The following is a 21109-nucleotide window of genomic DNA, read 5'->3' as shown; positions in this document are numbered from 1 at the left end:
TGCTTGAATCTAATGAGACATTTCACTGGAGCCCTCTCATGCTGAAGCCATATGAGGAATATGAGACGTGTGCTAATATACATATATACAAATAAATAATAATATGGATTAAAGCAGAGTTTCAAGGCTTAAATGCTTCCAAAGATTAGTCTGAATTTCTTGTTTGTCAAAATTTCTGGAGCAGCCTGAGTAAAATACATGTTAAATCAAATCATTCCTAGTAAACAGAATTACTATTGGTATAATATGTACATTTTTCTTAAAACAAAAAGATATATAAATATGATAGTTAGATTTACTATGAATTAGAATCGTATTTATTTATTTATTTGAGCTCTTCTAATCAATATTATAGTATATAATAAAAACACTAGAAATAACGTAAACAAATTTTAACATGGCAGCCTGAGTAGTATGTTCTGTTTGTCCAGGACATGATTGTTCTTTACATATTTAACCAAACATCTTATGCTCAATGTAACTTATTTATCGATTCTTTATAATTCAACTGGCGCACGAGGGTGGACGTGGAACCATGACGATGGGCTAAATTGCTTGGAAAGATTTGTTAGGTCTTATAAAAAGTCGAAATACAAATATATTAAAAAAGCTAAACAATGATTCATTCATACTTTTTTTACTGCACTTACGCTTTCTAGTCAAAGTGGGTCAACCCCAGCAAGTATTCAAAGACATCTACATTAATTAAACAACTTCTCCCACTTTACTTAGAAAATTCAGTGTATTCGTTAAAAAGTGTAAGAAAAGCTATCTCATACATATACAGGTAATATGTACAAATTATCATATTAAATTTTATCAAGTTGTAAAACTATCATCAATTGTAACATATATTTTTAAACAACATATTTAGAATAAATAATCAAGGGCTATGCTAGAAAGCTTCATATCACCACGCAAAGTTTAGTTGAAAAAAAAAAGTTTAGTTGAAATATCTTCATAATGGGAATGGTGGAGAAGAATACATGATCTAAAATTTAATTAGTAGTATATCTTTTCAAATAGCATGTTAAGTGTGCCTTTTCCAATTTAGTGACAGAAAGTTGGTATTGTTGTAACTTAAAATTATAGTTAAACTTTACTACTCATTCCGTTTCAATTCATTCCGTTTCAATGTAGATGATGTTTTAGGTGATTGTTTTTGTTTCACAATAGATGATGTTTCACATATTTATATAATTTTAATTTTATCAAAAATTGTATAGCTTTATGTTTTTATTATTTTTGTTTATAATTAAGTAGATTAGTTTTTTGAATATTTTTTTGTTTAAAAAAACTAATTTTTTAATATGTGTGTAAAGAACCAAAACTTCATCTATACGAAAAGAAAGAGTATTTATTTGTTATTATTTCATATTTTTTTCAAGAGATTGTTTTTATTTTTGTGGTAAACCGAAAGCAAGAAATGATTAGAAGCGTGTGGGCTCGTATAAGTAAGAAATAAATAAGCACACGCATAGACAATGCCACGTGGCGACAGCATAAGAGATTCCAAAGTTTCCAACACATGGGAAGCTTCTCCTCGTTACGCTCTCTGCTCTATTATTAAAAACTCTTTGGAGGAAATTCTTCAAAGTCTATTTAAAAAACACAAAATTTTAAAACGTCTATAAGAGCTCCGTGAATTTTTGAGTGAAGAGCATATAGCCTCCATTGTTTGATTATTTACAAATCTCTGATCTAATCACCTGATCTCATGGCTTATGGCTTTCGGAAGGAGATAGCTTCATGGGTCTTTTAATTGTGAATGGTTATGCAAACTTAAGGATTAGCTTCTTGATACATTTAAAATTCTTTTTTTTAAACAAAATGTTACATTTGATTCAGAAAAAATATATACAGTTTTACATTGAATCTAACATGAGATCTTAACTATTTTTGTTTTGGCATCAGAGGCCTAAAGAAACTCAATGTGACAGAGGAGAAGGTTGTATTGCTCCCAGCCACTTCTGGGAACAGTATGACATCTTTGATTTCTCTGTTGGTAGATTGACAGGAGACGATTGCGAACAAGTCTGTTAATAATCCGGTAAAGAGTCATAGGTGAACGTGGTCTTTCCCCATGCTTGAACGCATTTCTTTCTTTCCAAATCCTGTAAACAAATGCCTAAAAACATATCGGATCGGAAAGAAACGGATCGTGGGCAGTTTAGTATCAGATACGCAGTCTACAAATTTCCCCCACTCTGGAGTATACTCTCCTTCCATTAGAATAGCCATCAACTTGTGCCACACTTCTGAGGAGCAGAGGCATGAGAAGAAGAGGTGTCGCATATAAAATTTTAGTGTCTCATTTAAATCTTGTAGTGGGAAATGGCTTAGCATCTCTCTTTTTCTTTATTAATAAAGACCTAACAAATAAACCATACACTCTCAAAAAAATTATTCTCTTGTAAAAAACTAGGAAATTCTTACAAATCATAAAAAAAGGTTTCTAAAAGAAAAACAATTGTCCGGTAACACGGCATCGTAACTACGGTTTTGTACCTTGGAAGTTTTTTGAATTTGTGTGACAAGTTTGAATAAAATAGGAAATATTTTTAAATAACACATTTATTAATCTGTTAACAAAATCCGGTTTTGTTTTGATCAAGACTATCAATAAAAGTTACTTCTCTGTTTCCGAAAATAATATTTTCTAAAGTGTTAACGCTTATTAAAAATTCAATAAATGTTTATAATTTAATTTTTCTTTTATTTTATTATAAACTTTTCAATAACTTTTCACCAATAAAATTTAATCAATTTAAATATTTTCATTTAATGTTTCTTAAAATTATTAAAAAGTATCTTAAACATATAAAAAATCTATCTTTGCGAAATAAGTAAAAAATCTAAAAAATCTTACTTTCGGGAAGGAGTAGATGACAAAAAATTATTAATGAGTAAATATATTTTCACTCAATAACAGGAAAAAATTCTACACATTGATATTAATTCAAAATTTTAATTTCCTTTTTTCCGGATAGATGATACAAATTTCGTCTTCTTCTTTCACTAGCCTGTAAATAGTAATCACTATCTTTTTATATACATCCATCAAACAAATACTAAAAAATTATATTACAATTTAAAGATATAGAAAAGGAACTGTCCTAAAATGATTCAACAAGAAGTTCAGAAACTTCACTAGATTCAGCCCAAAGCTTATGATTAAACGCCACTTGAAGATCATCAGGTATAAACTGTGTACGACACAGTGGACATGTTATCTGATTATAATCCATCATCCAACGGTCCAAACATCCTTTATGGAATATATGCCTGCAATTCGTCAGCCGTCGGATCTCATCGTGGTTCTCGAAGTCGTAGAGACACACTGCACAACATTCGGACTCGGGTAGGTTTAGATCCGAGAATCTTACAACGGGCAAGATATCTCCAGCTAGAAGCGCTGCTGAAAACAAGTGAGAGTCTTGGTGGCTTGAGGTTGGTGGGGGCTCGGGCCATGAAGATGAAACCGGTTCGGGTTCTAGGAAATCGGGTAAACCAATGAGCCAGAAAATAGTGGAGATTAGTTTTCGGATCAGACCTAAGAAAGAGAGTAAATGAAGGAAGATTCTTGGGAGAAGGAGCTCGGAGTAGCCCACCGGAAAACCCATCGACTCGTCGTTAGAGAGAAAAATGGTAACAAGTAAGATAATATACAGGAGAGAGAGAGAGAGAGAGTTTTGGATTGTGAGTAAAAGATCAAGAGAGTGGGGTTTATATATAGTTGAGTGTGTATATATGTATATATTAATATTAGAAGTGCTTAGTTAATTAATTATTACTTTGTTAATTTAGTAGTCAATAATGTGCTTTTATTTTGCGTGTTGTTCTTTTTTATTTAATTATATATTTTGCTTGATGAAGGATATAACGAGGAATGTGGTGATGATGTTTCTTTAGGTTATAAACTAATAATAGATGACTAATTATTGACTTGTGTTTTGCTCATATTTATAGTAACAGTTCTTTTCTTCTACATGCCATATATTATACTCCCTCCGTTTTTTAATATAAGTCGTTTTACAGCTATGCACGTAGATTAAAAAAACCATTAATTTCTTATATTTTCTAAACAAAAACATCATTAATTATTTACCTAACCACAATTCAACCAATAGAAAAATAGAAGATATATTACTATTGGTCATACAACATTAATTATTAATAAATTTTACATAGAAAACCGAAAACGACATATAATTTGGAACAAAAAAGTTTCTCTAAAACGACTTATAATAAAAAACGGAGGGAGTATAAGTTTTTTGATGGGCATTCTTTTATCACCGATTCACCGGTTTCATATTGAACCGGTTTCATCTTCATGGCCCGAGCCACCACCAACCTCACGCGGCATGCTCCTCCATTACTTTTAGATTTCAATATATCAGGTTTATAAGGCTTAAAAAAATTTCATAACCATTTAATTCTATTCCATAAATTTGTTAAATGGGTTTGTTATGTTAATCACGTAACAAATTTATGGAATAGAATTAAATGGTTATGAAATTTTTTTTAAGCCTTATAAACCTGATATATTGAAATCTAAAAATAATGGAGGAGCATGCCGCGTGACTACTGAAATTTGGCTATTTTCAATGTTCTTCTCAGAGAACTATTAAAGTATTTAATGTAAATCCGGAAACATGCCAGATAATTGAGGTAAAGGCAGATTAAGAATATGTTTTTGGTTACCATCAAATTAAGTTTTTTTTATTGTAGGAATATAGCTTCATTCGAAAAAGTATCAATGAAAATAGGGTCTTCTCACACCATTGAAATTGCAAAACATAATGAATCAACATTACAATGTATTCTATATATAAAGTTGTACCAGAAAATCTGATTTATTGGATAGCACAATGATAATATACAATTCTTTATGACCTTTGAATTAAAAACCAAATCAGTATATTTATTTATTTTCACATGACTAGTTGAGATATCATCAATCCACATATTTGTCATTTCCTGTTTGAATCTTCACTTATTGACTTCTAATAGGTATTATTATGACATAAAATTAACTACGTAGAAAGACTTTTGTAGCTCCTCAAGTTTGATTTTGATTCCGTTTGATATACGTCTAGAATACAATATTGATTACCAACCAAGAATATTTGGGGATCTATTTTAGAGAGGGGGTCATATGGGTATCTGACTAATATGTACGAAAGAGCCAAAGCAGCACTGACCCACCTCACACCCTCTCCATCTTCTCCTCCAACATTTCACATTCCCCTATTTAACACTTTTTGTTGCAACTATATATACATTAACATGTATATAACTTTACCAATATTTAACTGGATAAATTTTCCCAATTAATTAAGCTTGTATGTTTAGTCAACATTTTAAAAATGTACTTTGGAAAATTTGAGTTCACCACATGTTTAAAGGTATGAGAGTACAAAAATCATCAGACTCTTTGTCTCCCACATACATTTAAGCAGATCAAGATTACAACACATTCATGTGAATATTATATAGAAAGATGAGTTTATAGAATAATTAAAAAGTGTCTACTATATTAATTTCACTAACTGTCAGTTCTTGGCGTTATTAGATATATATTAACAGAAAGGCCAGCTGAACCCAGCAAAGATTAATTCCCTCTGTCTGGACAATTAATTTAACAACCAAATTCGTTTAAGAATGTTAAGGGGAAAATAACCTCTCTTAAGTTATTAAAGAGAGAAACATTCTAATTTGAATTATTTATGTAATTTGGTTAATGTTACAAAAGAGTTTTGTTCAAAAAGTTAAGATAATTACATATTTACATCCAAGGTTCTGTTTGGATTTAGTTTGTCAAACCGTTCAGATGTCTATAAAGATTTAACGATCTTTGATAAATCTTTGATGCGTGGGCGTGTGAAAGTTTGACCCATTTTAAGCATACTAATACGTTTCTTTTGTTTACCTCTTCTTTTTTCAATTTACATGGAAATATCAAAACTTTAAATTTGGGAAAGTAGATAAATTACAACGTAGTTTTACGTTCAAACTTGTTGGAATTAAGCTTCGGGCCCTTTATAGATCGGACTATGATCAAAACCCTAAGTGCAAATTTCAAACTTTGAGCCAGAGAGTTTTTTTTTTGAAACCCTTAACGAGCGTGCTACTGGCTAGTGATATATACTCTTTATATATATTGGATTATGATCAAAACCCTAAGTTTCTCTCGTATGTATGTTACGTAAGTTCATAATAATCAATTAAAATATGATTTTAAAACATCAGTTACAGTATAATATTTGCAATAATCAGCCTTGGCTTGAACAAATGGAGTGGTTCGTAAAATGTTAAAGATATGATATGCACTGTCGTAGTATCTATATGTAAAACATAAAAGTTTACTATACATATAGAGACTTGCTGTATTGGTAATGTACGGAGATTACTGTAGAGGCAACATGCTTTGCAGAACTTAAACTATTATAAGAAAGGGGGGACAGTAAACAAATATTAAAAGAATTTTGCTTTTAAGTTTTAAAAGTAGAGTTAAACATCTTTAACTCGAAACTTGTCTGCTAATTCAATGGATAGCTACAAAGTTCATTCCAGTTTTGCATGTCAGACACTGTCGTTTTGTCAGTAAGCGACCAACTAATCACACTATGTTAATGATTCCATATTTAACCGGTTAAAACTCATTTGATTTTAGTTCAATTTTATACTTGCGCAGGTATATTGTTGGTTTAGTAATAGTAAACACACCTGATTTTTGCTTGCTTTTTAAGATTTTTGAGTTCTTCCTAGAATGAAAATAAAAAATAAAATGGAGCTCTTTGTTGTTATTTTTGGGGAAAACGTGCTATTTCTCCACGAGAAGTATTGTATCCTCCCATATGTCTCCTAAACTATGACTTCATCCTATATGTCTCCGAAATAAAAGTTCGAAAGCTATTTATCCATGAAAGTATATCATAACTCTTATATATCTCCGAAATAAAAGTTCGAAAGCCATAATCCCATAAAATTAAATTACTCGGTTTAAACCAATAAACTAAAACCGTTTTAGTTAATTAAAACAGTTTTAGATCAATAAAAACCCGGTTAAGATCAGATTAAATCAATCAAACCACAAATTATAAACCATGATCAGATCAATTAACCAAAACAGTTTCAGTTTATAGGTGTAGTCTGATCTTAACGAGGTCTTTATTGATCTAAAACTGGTTTAATTAACCAAAATGGTTTTAGTTTATTGGTTTAAACCGAGTAATTTAATTTTATGGGGTTATGGCTTTCGAACTTTTATTTCAGGGATATATAAGAGTTATGATATACTTTCATGGATAAATAGATTTCGAACTTTTATTTCAGAGACATCTGGAATGAGGTCATAATTTGAGAGACATATGGGAGGATACGATACTTCTCGTGGAGAAATAGCATGTTTTCCCTTATTTTTGTTACTTCTGTATTTAGTTCTCAAATGTGAACAAGTCACACTATGTTAATGATTGGTCATGTAGACTGACTGACTTGGACCACGCTTTTTCTTTTTGAAAGCCTACTCTTTTCCTTTTCGCTAGGAAGAAAATGAAAAAAATTAATTTCCTTTTTTTATTGGCAGTCACATTTATACATAATAATTTATCATCCGTATTTGTCAGACCATACCTTTGCCTCTGTGAATACGCAAATCATGTATGGCGAGGGACACTTAATACATCTACTATTAGTAACTGCATAACGAATATGTAGGTAAAATTTGTTTCTGTTAATTGAGATATAACATACTGGGTTGTATCAAAATCATAGGGGATTAATTATACAAAGAAACAATGCAACAAACTGTACTGAAAATGGTCCTTTCTCAAAGAAACAAACATAACTGTAAACTGTAACATGTAATAACTTAAGTTTTTAAAAACATGTAATAACTATTAAATGCTAACTAATTTTATGCAGTTATATAATACTTCGTGTTGATAAAATAACTAATACACTACCATTTTTCGAACTTATAATAGCAAAAGGTGTGAATTCAAAGGTAAACGGAAAGCTAATTTTCTATATAATAGCAAGTTAGGGAGATCAATACAAAACCACTAAAAATTATGATATATATTTGCTGTAGTCTGTAGATGCATTTATCCAACCACGACAAGCACAGCCACCAATTAAATTTGAAATTCACAATGGATTATATTTATATTTATCTTATTTTTTATCAAACCATTATATATATATATATATATATATATATATATATTATCGAGTAAACTGGTATATATAGTAACACTTTTAATAACAAATAGTTGAAAATATAAAAGAGTTATTACCGAAATAGTACAAAGACAGCTAGCTAATACAAGACCTGAAGCAGCGAATCTATTGTCTCTCCTTGTACCAGGCAAACTAACGTGCTCTCCATTCACGTTACTCTTTGTAGTTTGTACCTTTTCCCCAAACTAATGTCTTCTTGTTTTCTTTGTTTGTTTTAATATGGATTTTTAGTAATAAAATTTTCCAATTAAAAATAAATCGTAAAAACAAAACTCTCCGTCAAAGAACCTTTAACTAACTTTAATTTTTCTAATATCTGTCATCTTCCGTCATGATATTTTAGACGGAGGCTATCGAAAAACACTAACAGAATTAAAATTGAAGATTTTTTTCATCAAATTTTTAGTTGAAAGGTTATTTTCGATCCATTTTTAGTTGAGGGGTTTTACTACTAAATCTCCTTATAATATTAGGTAAAATACTATAGATATATGCATGCATATATTTAGCTGTATAGTAGATCTGCTATACTAGTATAAATGTTTAAAAATTAAATTCAAAATGAATTTGTGTCGTTTAATAGAAGTTTTCTAGTGTAATACTTTTTTCCTGTCAAGTGTCAACTACATCACTATAAGATTTAGCACAAAAAAACTACATAACTATAAGATAGTATATACTATACAGTATATAATATTTTAGTTTGTTTTGAAACTACATATGGTTAATATAGCCTCCAGTGGGATCGATTATCTTAACCGGCTATGTCTACGCAAAGTGACAAATTACTTTTTCATTAAACCATATTTTTATCCCACCAAACATGTAAATTTTAAAATATGACCTGATGATATAGTTTTAAATCTGTAATGTTGGTTGTTAATTTCACCTGTGTCCTTAAGAAAAAGAAAAAAAAGCTCCATTTCTTGTCTTTTTGATTTTCATCACATGATCTTTGTCTATTATTATTTTTTTTTTTAATATTCTTCAAAATCAAATTCTTACATTGTTTATATATAAAACTGATTAATTACTTCATTTTGGTTCGATGATTAGTCTTCTTTGAATTAATTAATTGAACTCACGGACCTTCGTGGATGCATCGACCTTGGAATATATATTGATGCCACGGTGGAAATGCAGTGTAGACTTATCGTTGTCGCAGCCATTGCATGGAGAAGCTGGTATTAGTGAAAAGGAAATTATGCATCTGAGAATGCACACGCATTCTAAGGATATTAAAATTTGGAGAGGAGAGGGTGATAATTTCAAACCAAGTTTTAAAACAGGTCAGACATGGCAGATGACGAGACTCATATCGCCTGAAGTTTACTAGCACAAATGCATATGGTTTCCTAGTGATACTCCAAAGTTCTATGTCCTGTCTTGGATAGTGATGCATAACAGGCTGGCTGTACTGGTGATCGTGTTCTGAAATAGAATGCGCAGGCAGACACAATATGCATACTTTGTTCCCATCCACTTAAAACGCTAGAACATTTGTTTTTTGCTGCCCTTTCTCGGAAGAAAAATGGAGTAATCTCTCCAGGAGTATTCTTCGAACAAGCTATTCATGTTCTTGGTACATAATTATGAAAGCTCTGGTTAATGGAGTAAGAGATAAGACACATATGTTTCTGTTACGATATGTGTTTCAAGCAGCTGTACATTTGATACGGAGGGAGAGAATTAGACGCAGCATGGCAAAAATCATCAGTCTGCGACAGTGCGACTATGATCTTTGGTTTCATCTACAAACTGGTTCGAAAAGGATCCGTCACTCATCAGAGGAAGACGAACCCGCTTTGATAAGGTTATGATAGCTTGGTTTGCTTCCCGACAGTCCTAGCAAACTACTTTAGGCTCAACCTTTTCTCATTTCTATTCATACTAGAACAATGACAACCATACCACACATGATGTAATTTTTTTTTTATTTGAATAAATTTTACATTCGTAAAAAAAAAACTAATTAATTCAGCTAAATATACACCTATGACATAATTAAATTGGGTCACATGTTAGAAGAGCCCACTAGTCATAGTAGGAATACAATACAACCATAATATATGGGATTTAATGCTTGATTACACTCGCCTTACGAGGGTATGAATATCCAAATTTCTGAACCCATAACAAGTCTAAAATCAATCTTCGTAAGCCTCAATTCAAGAAACAATTCATATAAATACATTCACAAGTCACAACCATATTCTAAAGTTATGAAATTTTCTGCCAAGTTATTTAACTATATTGATTACAAGATGATCAAATGTAGCAGAATCATACATCAGAGTATACTATAACAGAACAACATATTTACAAACGTTTTTCAGAAAAACCATAAGGAAAGTTAAATACGTAAGTGAGTTAAAAACTGTAATGTTATCACTATCCCTATATTGTAGATGTTAGTGTTACATCCCTTTCTTTGATTTATACATTGATTAGTTAATGATCCAGAAACTTTTTAAATCAAACTATCTAATGATTAGTAAACATAAAATATGATTAAATCTTAGAAAAGGGCTACTGAAATGGAATGAAACAAAAAAAGATTGATGATAGTGTAGTGAATGATGGTCTCCACACATTGTACCTTGCAACCTCCAAAATAAAAGTCGCCATCACAGTGTCGTGGCTCATGAGTCCTTTGGGCTTTGGCCCACACTACAAACAAAATGTCGTTGAAAAAATTTAATCGCTTCTCGACAAGCAAAACAATTTACTTTTCGAGTTTTATCAATAAATTACATCGTTTTCTTCTTTTAAGAAAGTAACAAATTAAGAAAACAATAATAAAACATTTCAGATTTTAACGGGATAATGATAAATTCGAGAAAAAACGAGCATCTTTGTTAATACCAAAGGCCAATAATATCGACAGTGATGACGATAAACCCATCGATAAAAACCACAGAGAAGTAAATATAATAATTGTAAAATAAAAAAATCAGCACTAAAATCTAAGCGATGCGCATTTATTAACTTCTGGCACTGTCGACACCTCATGGCATCAATTACATTCACGAGACTCGAGCAACTACCTCCAAAATCTCCGGTCAGGGTCCGTTAAAACCCGGTTTAACCCGAAAACCCGAAAACCCGACCCGGTTTCCGTCTTTATCCTCCTTCTGCAGTGATAGCATCGCCACTCTCTCGTTTGAGCCCGAGATTTTGACCCGACCCGATAACCCGACCCGATAACCCGACCCGGGTTCAGTCTTTTATGCTCCTTCCGCAGTGATACCATCGCCAGTGTCTCTCTAGTTTGAACCTGAGATTTTGACCCGACCCGACCCGACCCGGTTTTAAATCCTAACCTATGGACTTCTCTACAACGACGACGACTACTTCCACGGCGGCGAACGGTTACAGCTCGCCGCGAGACTCATCAATCCCCTCGAGCTTCACGAAGTTCAACTCCGCTTTAACGGCGGGCCTTCTCAATCCGATGTCTCCTCCTCCTCCTCCTCCGGCGATGCTCGACAAGTCATCACGAGCGAGCCCGACGCTATTCGAGATGATGTCCAGCGAAGCCGGATCTCCGGTTCAGATCCAGAACCTCGCGCTTCCGTCTTCCTCGAGGACGAGGACGACGAACGGGAGCCACCTCGTCATCTCGGCTCAGGACAAGCAGGCGCTCGCAATGCAGCGGATATCGAATCTTTTAATGACTCGGAGCCCCGGGAACCAGTTCAACGACCCGGCTTCGAGCGACGTGAAGCTCACTCTGTCCTCTAAAGACGGGATTAGCATCACGATGTGCGTGCATAGGCAGATTCTCGTTGCTCACAGTAGGTTCTTCGCTGTGAAGTTATCTGATCGATGGTCCAAGCAGCAGCAGATGGCGCCGTCGTCGTCTCCCTACATTGTCGAGATCTCGGATTGTGATGACGTGGAGGTTTATATAGAGACGTTGATGTTAATGTACTGTAGGGACCTAAGGAAGAAGATGATGAGGCAGGACGTGTCTAGAGTTCTTGGTATCTTGAAGGTATTTGTTAAAAACTATTTAATGAAAAGATTGGAATCTTGAAATCTCAGAGTGTTGTTTCTGTTCAGGTTTCGGCTGCTATTGGGTTTGATGCTGGAGTGCTGTCGTGTCTGGAGTATTTGGAAGCAGCACCGTGGTCGGAAGATGAAGAGTGCAGGATTGCTTCTTTGTTGTCTGAGCTTCACCTTGAGAACGTAGGAGCAACAGAAGTTTTGAGAAGGGTTTCTGTAGAAGCTAGTCACAACAATGGCAGCAACGATGAGGTGCTTCTGAATCTTTTGCATATAGTTCTCGAGGGGAAAGACGAGAAGGCGAGGCGTGATATGAAGACCCTTGTTTCGAAAATGCTTAGAGAGAACTCGTCTGGTAATGATCTTAGGAAAGAGTCTTTGTATTTGGCTTGTGACGGGTGTTTGCATAAGCTCAAGCGTCAGTTTCTACAAGCGGCGGAGTCTGATTTGGAGAATGTGGATCAGATAGCGAGACAAGCGGATAACCTGCATTGGATTTTGGATATTTTGATCGATAGACAGATAGCAGAGGATTTTCTTGTGATGTGGGCTTCTCTCTCTGAGCTGTCTGACGTGCACGGTAAGGTTCCCGTTGTTCATAGGTTTGAGATTAGCAGAGTGACGGCGAGGATCTTTGTTGGGATTGGAAAGGGGCAGATTCTGACACCGAAGGAAGTGAGGTGTTTGTTGCTGAGGAACTGGTTGACACCTTTCTATGACGATTTCGCGTGGATGAAGAGGGCGTCGAAAGGGCTGGATCGGTATTTAGTGGAGGATGGTTTGAGCAATACCATTCTCACTCTTCCTCTTGCTTGGCAGCAAGAGTTTTTCTTGGCGTGGTTTGATCGGTTCTTGAACTCGAACGACTGTCCTAATATCCAGAGAGGCTTTGAAGTTTGGTGGAGACGGGCGTTCTGGAGAAGGAAAGAACAGAGTCAGGAGGAGCCTGCTCGGCTAAGAATCATAGCTTCAGCCACTGATAACTCTTGAGAGATATGTTAAACCATGTGTTTATTCCACGTCTACCTTTGCCTTGTTTCTTAAGGATCAGACAATGGGGAAGAAGATGAATCCAAATCCAAAAGAGAAGGTAATCTGAGGTCTTGAACTCGGGATTGGGGAATGATGAATGGAGGGAGGTGTGCAAGCTTTATCGGCTTAATACATCGATCACGATTAGAATTAGTTTTTGCATGAACATGATCGTTGGAATTAATTTTCATTTTGATTCAAGCAGAGCTCGTTTTTGTACATCTCTCTCTTAAGTTTTCTTAATCTCCAATGTATCTGAAAAGTAACTTCGAAGTCGAACCCTTCTCTATGCTTTCTCTGCTTTTGTTACGGTTTTAATTCTGATTATAATCTTGGTCAATTTATCACGCATCTAGATGAGGTTCTTTGTCTTCTTGTTTCGTACTACTAAAATGATGTTGAAAATCACCATTTGAGGACATTTTTAAGTTTGTAGTAAGTACATAAACAAAGACTCGAAGGTATCATGCCATAACAGAAAGAACATTAGCAAATGTTTTCAATCTCAAGTATGGTCTTGAAGCTAATATCTTCATTAACAACGTTATGCCTGATATGGACATCAAAAACAGTGACTACCTGAAGAAACAAAGGGTATACTACAGATGTGTATATACAAGAAAATGTACGCCCTGTTCGTTTGTACATCTGGAAGGAAGACAGATGGTCTATCTAGATATCTTATCGAGATGTTTCATCTGGGTGTTGTTCGTTTCTTCATTTCGTCCATGTATCCAGATGAATCATCTGAATGCAGTGTTCATTTTTTTTTTTTAACTTGTATCTCCATCCAGGTGAACTTGTTAATAAAATGACTAAAATATATTTTTTTATGTCCCGGCGAAAAAATAGCATTTTTACGGTTTTGGCGGAAAATACGTTTTTATGGGTTTGGTGGAAAATACGTTTTTCTGGTTTTGGCGGGAAAATACGTATTTCGATTTTGGTGGGAAAATACATTTTCCGGTTTTGGCGGGAAAATATTTTTTTCGGTTTTGGCGGGAAAATGCGTTTTTCCAGTTTTGGCGGGAAAATTGCGTTTTTTCGGTTTTGGCTGGAACATGTGGTTTTCCAGTTTTGACGGGTAAATGTATTTTTCCGGTTTTCATGGGAAAATGCGTTTTTCAGGTTTTGGGGAGAAAATGCATTTTTCCGATTTTCGCGGGAAAATTGTATTTTTTGGGTTTCGGCGAGAAAATGTTTTTTTGGGTTTTGGCCGGAAAATGCTTTTTGGGGGGTTTGGCGGGAACATGCGTTTCTGGGTTTTGGCGGGAAAATGCATTATTTCGGTTTTGGCGGGAAAAAGTGTTTTCCGGTTTTGGCCGAAAAGTGTGATTTTACTGCTTTGCCTGAAAAGTGGGTTTTTATGGAAAATGCGTTTTGCGGTTTTCGAGGAAAAAAATGCATTTTCCGGTTTTGGCAGGAAAGTGTGTTTTTCAGTTTTTGCGGAAAAATGTATTTTTTGGTTCTAGCGGAACATGTATTTGCAAAAAAAAATAGAATTTACGGTTTGAAAATAATATTTTGATTTAAAAAAGTTATTTTTGTCATTTATCATTTTGGACTGAACTAGATGCACCTGCATCCAGATACATCATCAAGACTCACCTTTATTTGGGTCAAAATTTGAGATGAGTTTTTAAAAATTCAGCTGGATAATTCATCTGGATGTAACATTATAATGTACAAAACGAACATTGATTTGCAGCTTCACGTAGATGGATCATCTGGGTGAGCAAATGAACAGCACCGTAAAATTCAAAAAGCTCTTGGTTGATCTTCGGGATAGACATGTTTGACTTTAAGCAAAGAGTTAACACAGTATATCTTATATTGTAGCAATGTTAATACCTCATGAAGATGGTAGTCCAAACCCCATAAAACAAATATCTTGGAGACAAACAAACGTATACGCATAATAACGTAGATAACAAATATTTATCTGGCAGTTGTTAAGTTGACGAAAGTGAAAAATGGTATAAGATTACACTACAGTTGAGCTTGTTAAGTTTACAAACGCTTTTCACATCTCCAAAACTTGCACATTAATAAACGCATGAACTCAATGGGAAAAGGTATTTATCAATACATTTTTCATACCTCTGCTTTACCAGATTCATTGGTAAGGGTGCCATTAGCTCCGATCTTAGCAGCTATTAAGCAGGGAAAGGAAGTGCCAGCTCTCCTAGCTGCAAATTCCATGACACAAGTGTAAGAGAAAGTAGATAGTCAAAACATGTACCCAAAAGACAGTTTTTTGTAATCAGAAAAACTAGAGTGGTTCAAAAGACAGTTTTATAGTCAAGGTGGTTTGCTTCAAGGATGAACACTTAGAGCATTTATTTCATTCTTTCTTAGATTCCTTTTACATTCTTTAAACTATAGAAATTTCTCAAAAAAGAAGCAATAGATGTAACAAAAGTCTTGTTTGAATAATTTCACATTCATTCGGAAAAAAAAAATTGAAAGTTGTCCCACATCAGGAAATTAGTTTGATAAAGAAGAAAGAAACTGAGAGTTGTTCCACATCAACTAGTTGGGGAAATGAGGGAATGATTAGTTGGGTATAAAAGGATTAGAGTTGAATTAGTTTTAAAGCATGATCCTTGCAAGTTAAAAGGGAAGTGATGAGTGGTTAATAACTCGCTAATAATGCGAGAAGAGTGTTTCGCTCAGCCTGTTACGACAATTGAGCGCTCTCCATGGTCGTACCATCTGATCCCTCTTCTGAAATAATAACCTTTTTTTTTATAACGGTGGTGTAATCCTAAAAGTTTTTTAGGTCTAAGGACTAATCACCAGAAACCCGCATGATCCACGTTTTCTTATCACTTAAGATGCCCCGAGTGGTCAAGGAAAATCGAATCTACGGCGATACTTACAGCTGTGAGCCCTTAACATTAGGCCAAAACCACTTAGTCCTGAATTAATAACTTTTGTCTTTTAAATTTTTGTATTTTAAATCTGTTTTCTTTGAGTTTAACATTTTTAATGCTGATGCCTATTTCCCCTTGAAAATAGTTTTTGTAAGTGATTATTAGTCAATAAATTTCACAATATTTATAATAATTTTATGATTTCTATTTAAATAGAAAAAATTGTTAAATTAAAAAACAAAATACAAGGATCTATATTATATTTTTTTTTTGGCTCTCTAGAATATAAGAAAATGATCCATTTTTCTATTCACTTTGTTTAAACGTCAAGGTTGACTAAGAAACATGATGGTTGTCGTAGTTTCTTGAAATTTGATAATACAGTTTCGTGATGTTAAAAAAGAAAAAGAGAATATAATCTCTTTTGAAATTTCTCCTTTCATCATGCGTTCTGCGTCATTGCACACATTATCATAGGGACCGAAAGTCTTCAAAAACCAATAATCTCTTTTGAAATTCCTACCCTCATTGTATTGTATTGTGTACTCATTTTCTTCAACCTTTCTTTACTCTCATATCTCTAGTCTCTCATGGCTCTTTCATCTTCGCGTAGCTGGAGATATAACGTATTCTTAAGCTTCCACGGGCCTGACGTCCGCAGTTCATATCTCAGTCACTTACGCAAACAGTTCGAACGCAATGGAATCATAACGTTCAATGATCAAGAGATCGAGAGAAGCCAGACCATCAAACCCGAGCTCACTCGGGCAATACAAGAATCAAGAATCTCGATTGTGGTGCTCTCCCAGAACTATGCTTCTTCGAGTTGGTGCTTGAACGAGCTGGTGGAGATTTTGGATTGCAAGGCAACCGGACAGATAGTGATGACGGTTTTCTACAAAGTGAACCCATCTGATGTGAGGAAGCAAATCGGAGGATTTGGGAAGGCTTTCAAGGAAACTTGCCAAGGGAAAACGGAGACGGAGATACAGAGTTGGAGTAAAGCTTTGACATATGTAGCCAACATAGAAGGAGAACACTCCTTGAACTGGTCGGCTGTTATGCTACAAAACTCGGCTTAAAGTTTACACTTAGCCATATAGACATGATGGATATAATGATTTTTTTTTTCTCATTTTTAGGGTAAATGAAGCGGATATGATTGAGAAAATTGCCACCGATGTTTCGAACAAACTAAATGCGTCATTGTCAAGGGATTTTGATGGCATGGTGGGACTTGAAGATCATTTGGGGAAAATGAAGTCTTTGTTACATTTAGAAAACAATGAAGCGATGATTGTTGGAATCTCTGGTCCGGCAGGCATTGGTAAGACTACCATTGCGAGAGCTTTATTCAATCAACTCTCTTTTTCTTTTCCGCTTAGATATTTTATGGGAAATGTCAAGGGGAGTTATAGGAGAACTGATTGTGATGAGCATGGCTTGAAGCTGCGTTTACAAGAACAACTACTTAGGAAAATTTTGAACCAAAAAAGAATCAAGATAAGTCACTTAAATGTAATATACGAAAGGCTAGGCAACCAAAAGGTTCTTATCATTCTCGATGATGTGGATCATCTTGCGCAGTTGGATGCACTGGCTAGAGATATTTCTTGGTTCGGTGATGGAAGTAGGATTATTGTGACAACTGAAGATAAAGAGCTTTTGCAGCAACATGGTATCAACAATGTATACAATGTGGCTTTTCCATCTAGTGAAGAAGCTCTTGGGATCTTTTGTCTATCTGCTTTCAAACAAATTTCTCCACCTGATGGTTTTGGGACGCTTGCGGAACGAGCAGCAGAGCTTTGCAGTAATCTTCCCTTGGGTCTCTGCGTTGTGGGTTCATCTTTGCGCAAGACGAAGGAGGACGAGTGGGAAGTTGTCCTGCATAGACTAGAAACTAGTCTTGATCGAGATATCGAGAGAATACTTAAGGTCGGGTATGATGGCTTAAATGAGAAAGATCGAGCTCTGTTTCTATACATTGCAGTCTTCTTCAACTATACAAAGTGTGACCATTTGAGTGCCATGCTTGCTGACTTAGATGAAAGACACGGGTTGAAAACCCTAGTTGATAAATCTCTCATATGTATATCTACCAACGGGGATATATAGATGCACAAGTTACTACAACAAGTGGGTACACAAGAAATTAAAAGACAAGAGCCTTGGAAACGACACATCTTAATCGACCCTTATGAGATTTGTGATGTCCTTCAATCTAACACAGTAAGATCTTCATTAATTTACTTTTTAAACATAAACTTATACTCCATCCATTTCGATTTAATTGTCGTTGTAGGAAAAACTTTCGTTTCAAAATAAATGTCATTTTATAGTTTCAAACTTTCAATGCAAAATTTATTAATAGGATTCTCCACTTTATTTTTCTATTGGTTGAAATATGGTTAGATGTATAGGTAATTGTGTTTTTATTTTGGAAATTTACAAATCATATGTTTTCTTAATTTGTGTGCATAAACCTAGAACAACAATTAAAATAAAACGGAGGGAAATATTATTCTGCATACTATATTTTCTTGTTAAGCTTACTTAGTTTAAACAAAGTCATTTTGTAAGGATAACAAAATCTCACATGTTGTGCTAACAATACTGGGGAAAATTTCTAGGGTACTGGTACTGTGATGGGTATATCTTTTGATATAACTGAAATCAGCAAAGTGTCTATAAGCAAGAAAACCTTTAGAAGAATGTGTAATCTCCGATTCCTCAGAGTCTACAAAAGAAGAATTGATAAAAATGTTGAAGTGCACATACCAGAAGAAATGGAGTTTCCACATGGACTGAGGTTACTACATTGGAAGGCATACCCAAGCAAGTGTCTCCCTCCTACGTTTCACCCTGAATATCTTGTGGAACTCAATATGCAGCATAGCCAGCTAGAAAAGCTTTGGGAAGGAACCCAGGTTAGTCTTTTATATATTTGTCCAAAATTACACTCTTTGTCTTTGTCAAGTTCCTTCACTTATCTGGTGTGTAAATTCTTCAACTTTCAGCCGCTTACAAATCTCACGAAGATGAATTTGTCAGGGTCAGGGAATTTGAAAGAGGTTCCAGATCTTTCAAATGCCAAGAACCTCGAGTTATTGGATCTGAGCGGCTGCATGAGTTTGGTAGAGATTCCATCCTCTATTTCAAATCTTCATAAACTACAGGAACTGATGATGATGTTCTGCATAAACCTAGAAGTAATTCCAGAGGGGTTGAACTTGATGTCTATTGAAACAGTCAATATGGTGGGATGCTTACGATTAAGAACCTTTACCCCAAGTTTCATGTCTTTCAACCTAAGACATATTTTTCTTACCAGATGCGAGAAACTCCAATCACTGCCAGACATCGTTTCTACTGAACTCATAACACTAAATGCGAACGGTTGCCAGTCACTCCAAAGAGTACCCAACTGTTTTCACTCTACAAAAGTGGCACTCAATTTCACCAAGTGCTTCAATCTGAGCCAAGAAGCAAGAAAATCGATAATCCAAAGATCATTTCTAGACGGCCGAAAATATGTGGGGACTCGGTCTAGTAATGGGTGGGCGAGGTTACCTGAGTGGGCATGCTTACCTGGAAACGAAGTACCTGCAGAGTTCAATCACAGAGCCAAAGGAAATTCTCTGACCATTCTTCCTGAGAGTAGTGACAAGCCTCTTTACGCTTCAGCAATTTTCAAGATTTGCGTCGTGATTTCTCCGAAGAACAAGGTAGGATCTAACCTTCCAAAAATAATATGTCTTCGCATGAACAAATTCGTCTGCTCCTGCCCATGTTACGACTTCCAAGTCTACAACAAAATCTCAATATCTTCAGTTTTCGCTCACCTTTCAATGAGCATCTGTTCGTATTTCTCTATGTTTTGGACCAAAAAGACCATTCACTTGGCGTCCTCAGCGAGATACTGTTCAAAATGGATAGCGGACCGAACTTCGAGATTACTGAATGTGGCGCGCAGATGTGGACGGAAGAAACCCCTGCCTTAGAGACTATTGAATGTGGTGCAGAAGAAACTGAAAACGTTAACGAGGGAAAATCGCGTAGAAGTTTCTGGAGTTGTCTCCTACTCTGCTGCTTCATCATCTGCTGCATTGTGATCTTGGCTTGGAGGAAGAAGACAATAGATTTTTAATTTTTAGTGTAGAGAGGATTTCGTGGTCGCATATAAGACTGTATACGTAAGCCGAATTAGCCAGCATGAGAGGATTTCATAGTCCTAACTAACTGCAAGCGGTTGCGATTCATTCCAAAGAGTACCTAGCTAGCTGTTTCGGGTCTACACAAGTGGAGCTCAATTTTTCTAACTGCTTCAAACTGAGCCAATGAGCAAGAAGATATGGAGATGGAGCAGATATGAGCTCAATTTTTTCTTTTAGTTTAACATTTTTAAATCTGATGCCTTTTTCTCCCTTGAAAAGTGTTTTTGTAAGTGATTTTTAGTCAATAACTTTCACAATAAGGGTTTTTAGTATTTAAACCCTTCAACTAAAGATGAATCGTTAAAAAATCTCAACTAAAAATCCTATGAAATTAACCCTCAACTTTAATTCCGTTAACATATGTTACCATTTCTTCTAAAAAACCGTGACGGAGAGTGACATACATTAACGATTTATAAGTTGAGGGTTTATAATGTTGAAAACTTAATTGATGGGTTTTTTTACGATTCAAAAATAGTTGAGAGGCTTTATCACTAAAAGTTATTAAATATTTTAAAATATTTATTATCATTTATACACTGTTTTAGATTGAATTATAACATTTAAAACTAATTTATAAATTTTAATATATTAATTTATAAATTAGAAACAAAAAGGGCAAGAAATTTATAAATTAGTTTTAAATATTTATAAATCAATCTTAAACAATATATAAATGACAATAAAGATTTTAAAAAATTTAATTATTTTTAGTGAAAAAAAACCTCA

General features: G+C 34.6%; 2 protein-coding genes, 1 non-coding gene and 1 pseudogene across 3 annotated transcripts; 3 read left to right on the top strand and 1 right to left on the bottom strand.

Annotated features, from left to right (window-relative positions):
* Positions 1-2909: 2909 nt before the first annotated feature.
* On the bottom strand, positions 2910-3862 carry LOC103838103 (E3 ubiquitin-protein ligase RHA1B). The gene has a single exon (XM_009114529.3). The coding sequence runs from the start codon at positions 3621-3623 to the stop codon at positions 3117-3119; it is 507 nt and encodes a 168-aa protein (XP_009112777.1). The 5' UTR covers positions 3624-3862; the 3' UTR covers positions 2910-3116.
* A 7399-nt stretch (positions 3863-11261) lies between these two features.
* LOC103838104 (BTB/POZ domain-containing protein At1g63850) lies at positions 11262-13594 on the top strand. Its single transcript, XM_009114530.3, has 2 exons — positions 11262-12244; positions 12313-13594. The coding sequence occupies exons 1-2, from the start codon at positions 11573-11575 to the stop codon at positions 13243-13245; spliced, it is 1605 nt and encodes a 534-aa protein (XP_009112778.1). The 5' UTR covers positions 11262-11572; the 3' UTR covers positions 13246-13594.
* A 926-nt stretch (positions 13595-14520) lies between these two features.
* Positions 14521-20895, top strand: LOC103838105 (annotated as a pseudogene).
* LOC117128738 lies at positions 15907-16010 on the top strand. Its single transcript, XR_004452131.1, has one exon. It is a non-coding gene; the product is annotated as a small nucleolar RNA Z279/snoR105/snoR108 (small nucleolar RNA).
* Positions 20896-21109: the final 214 nt, after the last annotated feature.

Source organism: Brassica rapa, chromosome A09 (genome assembly GCF_000309985.2).
Source record: "Brassica rapa cultivar Chiifu-401-42 chromosome A09, CAAS_Brap_v3.01, whole genome shotgun sequence".
Lineage (NCBI taxonomy): Eukaryota > Viridiplantae > Streptophyta > Magnoliopsida > Brassicales > Brassicaceae > Brassica > Brassica rapa.
This window is presented reverse-complemented; position numbering and strand designations above follow the sequence as displayed.